The following is a 9637-nucleotide window of genomic DNA, read 5'->3' as shown; positions in this document are numbered from 1 at the left end:
ATATTATACTCACCTACAGCTAAGAGTGAGAGAGAGACTAGATTCTGTTTGTTACTCTTACATCCATTAGTTCTGTGGATGCCACATAATATCTTAGCTTTAAAAAAAGAGGGATATAAATGCTCCATTTCCCCTCCAGGAGTGTTGTGACAATTAAAGAAATGGTTGCCATAGAGACAAGAAAAGAAAGTTGCCCTACAAGTATAAAGAGTTATATTTGTTGGCTAAGCTGTTTCTGCTCTGAATTTCAACAACACATGGCTGTTCTTCTGCTTCCTGCTAAAACCATAGCATTTGTGAAACCAGATCAGAAATGACTGACGTGCTCTGAGACCAAAGAGAGCTTTTCAGTGTATGGTGATAGACGTGTTCCTCTCCCCGCAGCTCTGCACAGAGGCGTTGATGGACGGTTGGACCAGGTAACTCATCTGTGTGATAATTAACTTGACTGTCCCAGTTAGCAAATGAGAGGCTGGGCAATGGAGGGGAGCCAGGATCAAAAGGCACAAAAGGGTTTAGGATTCATCCAGGAGCAGTCTGGTGTGTAGGGACACATAAGAGAAATTTGAGCTTAGGCCAGGCTCTTTTCCCAAAGATGAGATGTGAGTTCGAACTAGAATCGTGGGACATCAGCGTTGGAAGAAATGGTGGAGATCATCAGTTTCAATCACCAATCTAGACTAGAAATCCACTCTGTACTCTTAGTAACAAGCATTGATTCAGCTTCCGCTTGAAAACCTCCGGAGGTAGCAGCTTAACTTTGTAAAGCACTTTTGCATTGTTGGAGGGCTCCAGGTATAAAAAAGAGCTTCAGTATCGTGAACCCTTTGTTTCCATATAACTTCTGGCCACCAGTCCCAGTTTTTTTCAGAGTTCCCAAGAGCCAGGCTCCCCCTCCTCCACTCAAGTGACAGCCCTTCCCTTCCTCTGGGCCATCAACTCACCAGAGTTACCATCTGCACATCTCCGTCCTGCATGGTTATGGACCCTGGGGCATCTAGGGTCTTCCTTTGAATAAACTGGCTGTCAGTGGCCCTAAATCCTGATGCAGTGGGGGAAACAGGGACCATCATCTCTTGATTTGGTCACTGTGAGTCCATCAGTACAGTTCAAGGTGGCACATTTGCCTTGTATATATCATCAGGCTTTCTACATGACTCTACTCAGTCTGGCCACTGAAACTTCTACTACTCAAAGTGTGGTCTGTGGAGCAACACCTCTTCTCAGACCTGCTGCATTGTAATCTGCATTTTAACACAACCCTTGGGTAATGAGTATGGCCACTCACTTCTAAATGGGTTGAATTCTTGTGAACTTCTGAGCTAAATAAAGGGTGGAGGAGTGAGAACTTGAAGGAAGCAGCATGAAGCTGTGGGAAGATGCTCAGGGATGTGATGGAATCGGAATCAAATGTTTTTCTTTTCCCTCATCCTCTGCAAGTACTTGCTGTGTGATCATCAACCTGTCTGAACTTCATTTTCTCTCTCCACAAAATGGGAATAATATTAAGTCCTGGTTCTCCTCGAAGTTGCCATATCTAAGAAGGACCAGCATAGTCAGGATTCATATAGCAGGTGCCCAGTAAATGCTGACACTTTCCCTCTCTGCAGATACCCAGGAAAGCCTGGAGCAGTCATAACTGGTGAGTCAGAGAAGGCTGGAGAGAGATTGCATGGGCCTCCCAGCACAGGAAGTCCAGCATTCAGAAACTGAAGCTCCCATCTGGGATAATAATGTCTTCTTTAGTATGTTTAGTACTGAGCAGAGGGGCGAGAACAGCCGTGGATGCTTGAGTGTATGTAGCATTCTGCAATGGGCTTTTTGTTGGTACAGAGAGTGGGCATTGTGGAGAGTAGAGGAAGGACCTCAGAATCTGTCTTGAGTGGCAGCCTCAACATCGAGTGTGCAAAGAGGCTAGTGAGCAAGGGAAAGGATGCCAGCTTCACCCACAACGGTGTGGTGTCTCCTCCTCCTCGTGGCAGTGTCACGCTCAGGCCAACCACACCTCTACTGACAAAGAAAAAAAACAGCTTTGGCAGAGTCATGGGAGACAATGTAGAGGTCTGGCTCTGGAGAACAGTTGAGTGCCAAAGCACATTAAGGGAGCTCTCGCAAGTGGCTAAGTGTGATGTGAAGGGAGCCTCTGCTGCTCTTTAGTTATGTGACCAAGTCACTTTAACCTCTAAACCTCAGGCCCCTGCACCACAGGGTCCCTGTGGCCGACCTCTCACTGATTTAGGATGAAGCCCTCTTATAAAGGACCATGTAGATGTGGGTATTTTATCAACCGTACTCTTTCATTCAGGATATAACAGAACAGCTCACTCAGCTGCCCTTCCCAATCCCACTTTCCTCTTCAAATCTGTGGCTTTTTCGTTCTTAATTCCTTTTCATGGCATAGTAAAAACTTAGTTAATGTTATTAGAGATCTAACTGCTCTCTCCAGTTTCTTAACTTCAGGTCAGCGGGCAATCGCCCCAGTTGTGAGTAAAGAGATACCATTTGCAGGGTATTTGCAAGTGACTTCTCTGAAGATTGATTGGGGAAGAGCACAAAATTACTAGAAAATGTGATCTGTGAGTTATTCACAGAGATGGTCACTTCTACAGAAGATCCAGTATCTTTGCCAAGTCAGGGGACAGATCTAAACTATGAAACCAAATTGGTTTTACAGGTTTAAGGTAAAAGTCGGTGCCAATCTCCGGGATGACATCCATAGATGCCGACTCATCAGAAATATGATTGGACCTGAGAAGACTTTGGTAAATGTCCTCTCCTCCCACTGAGAAATAAGCAGCCTTGCAGGAAGCCTTTGTCCAGAGCCAATCTACAACTTATTTCAAGCAAGGATTAAAGAACATTGGGAATTTTAAAACTGAATGTTAGAGGAAGGACAGCTTTGTGGTCTTGTTGTGGGCCAACTCTTAAAAAAAACTGAGGGGGCTTATAGTTTTTAACTTTTTTATTCTGCAGAACTAGTTAAGATCAGGATCAGGAATTGTTCCATTTTCTTAATGTGGATGCACCTGAGCAAACAAGTCTCCCACTTGGGGCCTTGGTGTGTCAGCCATTCAATCTTCCTTCTTATTAAGTTTGATGCCATCCCCCTCCATTTCCCCACCCACAGCCCATCACACAGATGGGTCTCGGGGAGCCATTGCTGCAGAAATGCTAGAACTCTGAGGTAAATGAAAGGATCAGTCGTTACTATGTAGTTTTGAAAGCATTTCTTATTATGTGTAAAATATTTTCATAAAAGGAAGTCATAATAACATCTTTTGGTAAAGTTTTAGAGACTGTTTCCTAAGTTAAAATAGAAGTTTTGAGTCCTCGACCTAGGATCAGATGTCTCATTATTTATACATGAATTAATGTTACTTTTGTCTTATGAGGTCATCCTCATCCAAATTATTTATGATAGTAATCGATTTGGGGTATACTGTCCTCTGGTTCTCATAGTCTGTAAGGGCACTCCTACCATTTAGCACATTCTACTAGAGATAGCCGTCTCTGTGTCTGTCTTCCTGAAGCATAATAATGTCAGGGATGGAGGAGTTCTTTGTTCGTTTCTGCACACCCAGTACCTGGCTTCCAGGCAGGATTGCTGCATGCAGAGAGCCAGGGCCTTGGAGTGAGAGGCCTGGACTTGAACTCACCATTTACTTGACTTATTATTCATGGCTAAGTTACTTAACTTCTCCGTGTGTCAGTTTTCTTTCTGTAAAATGGGTTGATATGAACTGCCTCAGAGTTATTATAAATATTAATGGGACAAAATGCATAAAATGCCTAGTGGCATGGGTGCTTAATTAATGGTAGAGTTTGGATTATTCGTTATTGTGCCAGGTACGTAGTAGGCAAATCAATAAATGACCATTGAACAGATTCAATATTGGCTGTGCATGATTCAGAATGTGACAAAACAATTCCTATAAACAATGAACATTGCAACATAAATGTATTTGGGTGGCATCTAAATGTACGTTGAGCCAGAGCTCTTGGGGCAGTGAGCATTTGTTGTGGGCTTAGCCCAGGGCACTCCTGGACATCACAGCGGCTCCATGATCCCCAACTCCTCCCAAGACAGTACAATAAATCCTCATATAACACCATCAGTAGATTCTGCGACTTTAAGCAAAACGGTGTATAAAGAAATCCGTTTTACCATAGGCTAATTGATATAAACAAGAGTTAAGTTCCTATGGCAACTCATCAACATTCTAATGAAATGACATCGAGTACTTGCTGTATCTGGAGTGAAAGTTCTGGTCTCAGTGGTTGCTCTTTGGCTCCCTTTGTCATGGCTGCGTGCTGGGCTTCCAAAGAAATGTCAGGCTCCCTCTGGGAGTCTTGCTCAGCAGTTGGTAGCAGTAAGTGACAGCCTTTTCCTCCCTGGGAGCCACAGCCATGCAGCAAGGTCAGCGCCAGGCAGACCTCACTGCCAAGGGTCTCTCTTTACAAATGATGAATGCCAACCAGTGCTGGGATGTGCCCGAGGCAGTGGAGTGGATGTCAAACCTGGCTGAGTTCAAGCCACTGTGGATTGAGGAGCCAACTTCCCCTGATGACGTTCTGGGACATGCCACCATCTCCAAGGTAAAAAAGCTGCTGTTGCTGTGGCTGCCACTACCATATACTTTTTGTTTGGTTTTCCAGAGTGGTTGCAACAGACCCTAGAATTCCTTTGCGTATTCTTCTTCACATTTCCTGATGAAGTAGCTGAAATAATTATAACTTGTAACAAGTACTGGATTACAGACCTGACATCCATTTGTTCACTTCAGCTTATCCACTGCTCCTATTTCTGTTTATTTGAGAGAAAGTAAATGGCTAAAAGCTGAATGGCTATGAACCATCCAAAGGTTAATAGACATGGTTCTTATGTTTTGTAAACATAGAAATCTGACTGATATTAAAATATTTTACTCACCTAGAATTAAACAAAAAGTGTAGATTCCTCTGGATGACTCAAAAGAAAAGGCTTGCTTAGCTAATGTCAAGGTGAGGCCTCCCCAAGAGAAGGCTGTCTGTCTGTTTCCCTGGAACCAGGGCTCTTCTTTTGCAAATCTGCCCTAATTGAGGGCCAACCTCTGTCCCTTTCAGGTTTAGGAAGAACATGATCTGTCAGAACATCCTATTTCTCAGGGAGAGTCTCCCATTAGGCCAGCTTACAGCACTGATGTATAACATCGGAATGCCAACTGGTTAATTTAGGATAACCTTAACTTCTGGGAGCACTAGATTTTTGTATCTTCTGACTAGACCAAGCTCCATGAATAGCTATATTCAACCAAAGGCTGCTGGATGAGTGAGGAATCAGAGCAGGAACTGGTTATAGGATCTGAATATGTGATAGTGGCAGACTAAGATGGCCCAATGCATTCACCTCTGCAGGGCAGATATACTTGCTTCTGACCCTAGCCATGTCGAGTCTTAAGCCTCATCTCCCCCTGGCGGTGTTTGCAGAGGTCCTACCAACACATGCCTCTGACCCCGCTTTTATGTTTTCATCTGATAACCCTTTACCACCACACTATGCAGTTGGGTTAACACCTTCATTTGGCTTAGAGGCAAGTCCCCCCAGCCGAGGAGCCTAGGAACTGATTTTTCTCCTTGAGGTGACTTGGCTTTGCTCTGCTCTCCCCAATTATGCGTTGCTCTTAAAATTTTCTCTCTGAGAACAGTCTTAGTCTCCAGTTCTAGGAGAGACAACTTCATGTGCCTTACATGAAGTCACAGGTCCTACTGTGCTGTGCAGTCCATTTCTCTCAGTAAATCAGCATATGATCTCCTTATGTCGGACACTATACTAAAGCCTTTGTTTAAGAAATGGCCTCCACTCTCCCTACTTTACAGCCTGGCTGTAGAGAAAAAAGATGCATGAAACACAGGCAGGTGGAACAGGGGGTCGGGGCCCTGAGTGCTGAGGGCAGTAGAAAGAAGGTCACTGAAGGGAAAGGTGGCTGTGGGCTGGGACAGAGCTGACTCTATAAGGAAAGCTAAACTGCAGGTGAGGGAGGCGTGAGCAGGAGCTGTGGAATGACCATAGCCTGGATTTAAACACAATGGAAACCTTCCAAGGAATCCTTCCAAAATGAGAATCTGGTGAGGAGCCATGGTTAAACAAGACATTTTGTCTTGCGTTCTTGTGGTGTAGCCATGTCTAGTGGCTGCCAACTTGTCCAAACAGGGACCTCAACCTCTGCCCACCTGGAGAGTATCCCCAGAAGCTCTGCTGGGCTTCAATCCTCTGAGGTTTTGTTTACGTTGGGGAGGCCATCCTCTCAGGAGGCATCTAAGGAAGTAGGGACCGAGGAACCAAGGCAGGGGAAGCTGAGAGAGACAGCACAGTGGAGCCGTGGAGGTACCTGACGGAATGCCGGTGAAAGGTGGGGCTCGTGGAGAAGGTAGGCACCTGAGGCCAGTTTATGGGCCCACCTGCTCAGAAGATGCAGCTGAACTCAGTAAGCCACTGTAGGTTCTTTGACCAGTAGACACATGTAGGATGGATTCACATTGGACATAGCAAAGGTGAAGAATGAGAAGGAGATGGAGGCTGGGATCCAAGCTAGGAGACTTTCACATTAAAGGGTTGGAAAGGAAGGTAGAGGGCAGCTGGAGTAGGGCAGATTCAGGAAGTATTTAAAAGGAGAAAATAAAATTTGGTACCTATTACGTGCCAGAAACTTATATGCTTTAAAAATGGTAGAATAAGTCAAATGGCTTTTCCCCTCCCCAGTCCTCCTTCCCCCTACTCCTATTTTCTTTTAAGATAAACCCAGCATACTTAAATTAGAAGTTTTAGGAAGCATAAGTTGTTAGCACTAAAGGGTGCCTCTGCGACCATCCGCTCTAACTCCTGACCTGCAGGCGAGAAGGCAGAGCTTCAGGTGGTCAGTGACTCTCTCAAGTCCGTGCATCCTATTAGAGGCAGGACACATAGTGGAAATGGGGGCCCCTGGATCCTAAATTAAAGCATTTTCTTTAGGGGAGTTGGCCTATCTAGTGATTCAGATGCCTCCTCTGGCTCTGGAGTCAGCCTAATTTCAAGCCCAGCTCCACTCCTTTCTAGCTTTATGACCCAGGTCAGTTGCTTGCCCCGGGCGCCTTTTCTCACTTGGGAAATACAGACAGAATCTGTAGTTATAGCCAGGAAGGGAAGTAATGGCAGCATGTGAACAAGCTCTGGCTTTCTCCTCTGCAGACACACACGTCCCCTGACCACCTTCTGCCACTCCTTAAACTACACAGGACTCTGCGGCAGGGATGTCTTTCTTCAGCTCTAAATACTTAAACATTAAGTAGTTAAGAAGCTCTGAATTTTTCAACAGCAGGAGTTTCAGTTCAAAAACTTAGGAAAATAACATCAGGTTGCCTTATATTTTATAGGCATTGGTCCCATTAGGAATTGGCATTGCCACAGGAGAACAGGTAAGTAACATCTCCTTGGGGTCAGCATATAGTGGCTACACCGACTGAGGACATCATCGTATGTTAGGCTACATCACCTGTTGTATTTTGAGTTGGAAAGTCTTCCTAGTCCTAGAAATTGGGCCATTTTACAGCACTTCATTAGGGCCTGCAATCAGATATAGTCTAGTTAATGTATTTTTCTACAATTTATATGACTAAAGCCATTAATTTTTTTCAGTGTCTAATGGAAATTTATAGGGCAGCAATTAAAGTTGCTATTGCAAGGGCATAAAATGCACTGTGTGGTTTTAAGAAAGCCAGCTTCCAAATTGAGTAAACATTATTGCGTTCACTTTTTGTGCTTACAAACGAAGCACAAGTGCCTGCCAAAGCCTGCGGCAGTCAGCCCACGAGCAGAACAGTGAGAAGGAACAGATTCTCGGTTTTCCCAGCAAAAGGAGCAATGCTGATCTGCCATGGTTCTGTTTTGTTGTCCGTGCCATCTGCTCATCGCCATCACCGTATTTTATCCTGATGCTTTGCTTCGCTATGACAGTTACTTCTTAATAAATGGCAAGCGGTGTGATTTTACATGACTCACATCGTTCCACCAGCAGATTTGAAAAGAGTGAGCTGGAGGTCCCTGCCTGGACTATCAGGCTTTGCCTCATGCCAAGTGAGAACAAAGAATATAGTCCAGGATTCCTGAAGGTCACTGATGAGTGACTTGGAATTGGCACATTGCCAGGTTTAGAGATCTTGAAGGCCAACGCTAACTCTTCTGTTGGTTTTAATTCTATTTCCAGTGCAACAATAGAGTTCCTACAGGCGAAGGCCCTGCAGTTTCTCCAGATTGACAGCTGCAGGCTGGGAAGTGTCAATGAGAACCTTTCAGTGTTGCCGATGGCCAAAAAGTTGGAAAGTAAGGGCACAGCGGCCTGCAGATCAAACCTCCATTTCTCCGCCCATCAGACATCTGTGGTTCCTTCTGTAATCTGCCATTTTGATTTTTTTCTAACTCTTTTTGGCCTAATCAGGGAATCTTTTGACGATTTTCATCTTGGAATCTCATCCCATGAATGCATAACTTAATCACCTACAAGTACTAAGAAAAACCACATGTTCCCTCACCACTCCCTCTCTCTGCCCTCCTCTTGCCATTCAATAGAAATCCGTCTTCATTTTCAGTTCCTGTTTGCCCCCATGCTGGTGGAGTTGGCCTTTGTGAATTGGTGCAGCACCTGATTATATTTGACTTTATATCAGTCTCTGCAAGCCTTAAAAACAGGTGAGTAATATGGCATTAACTTCAGTTGTGTCCCTCAGTTCAGGCCAGGTCTTTTCATTCTGCCCTCACATCCAGAGGCACAAAGAACCCTGTCTGTTGGCACATCCTGTAACTTAAAGGCTGAGTTGGTTTTGCTTATGCTTCTCTGCATTGGGCAGTAATGAGGAGACCCAGCAGTCAATAGTCCCTTTTCTTTTAGAGGGCTAGGTTCTCGGTGGCTGACTCACTTTGTTTTGTTAGGTACGTGAGGGTGTCTGTGGGAGTGTGAGTTTTCAACCAGATGGAAACCAGAACTCCTTCCTCATCCAGCACCTGTTTCTGACTCTCCGAAGCCCTGCTTCCATCATAGGGATAATCTCTTCCTAACAGTGGAGTCCTCCCCGATCTGGCCACATCATAACTTTAATTCCATCTTATTTCTCAACAAGCCCAAGGTGAGCTTTAAATTAAGACAGTCTCCTTCTAGTTGTTTGCACACATATAGCTTTATTATGCTTTCTATCCTCCTGGAATTAAACGTGGTATCGCAGAAAGATCACTAGAAGTATATAGTGGAAGCATAAAAACATGTATGGGAAAGTTCACCAAATTTAGGATTGTGAGAGAGAAATAGGACATGTAAAGGGATATACGGGGCTTCAGTTATAAAGTACTGGTTTCTTTCTTAAGCTGGTTAGTGAGTAGGCACATGCTGCCTTTTAATATGCCTGAAATATTTTAAACTAAAAAATAAACATTCCTAGGTTTTTCGGCTTTTGTCCCTCTCATTTCAGTTCCTGAAAGCAGGACCATGGGGGCTTCCAACCAACTTTGAAAGGTCCTGCAGGTCTTGAAGAATGAAAAAAAGAGGGTCAGCCCTGCCCCACTGTGCACTATGACCACCCAGAAATGGATAAAATTGCCTCATGCCACTTTCCTGAAAGCAGACCTCACTGC

General features: G+C 44.5%; 1 protein-coding gene across 1 annotated transcript in view; it reads left to right on the top strand.

Moving 5' to 3' along the window:
- ENOSF1 (enolase superfamily member 1) overlaps positions 1–9637 on the top strand; it is a 26895-nt gene that overhangs the window by 9608 nt on the left and 7650 nt on the right. The window contains 7 exon segments of the mRNA XM_025038550.1: positions 385–419; positions 2675–2762; positions 4447–4596; positions 7390–7431; positions 8220–8233; positions 8235–8335; positions 8602–8701. Of these exon segments, the coding sequence (XP_024894318.1) occupies positions 385–419; positions 2675–2762; positions 4447–4596; positions 7390–7431; positions 8220–8233; positions 8235–8335; positions 8602–8701 (530 nt within the window).

Source organism: Pteropus alecto, unplaced genomic scaffold (assembly GCF_000325575.1).
Source record: "Pteropus alecto unplaced genomic scaffold, ASM32557v1 scaffold146, whole genome shotgun sequence".
Lineage (NCBI taxonomy): Eukaryota > Metazoa > Chordata > Mammalia > Chiroptera > Pteropodidae > Pteropus > Pteropus alecto.
Note: the sequence above shows the minus strand (reverse complement) of the source record. Positions and strands in the feature narration are given on the sequence as shown.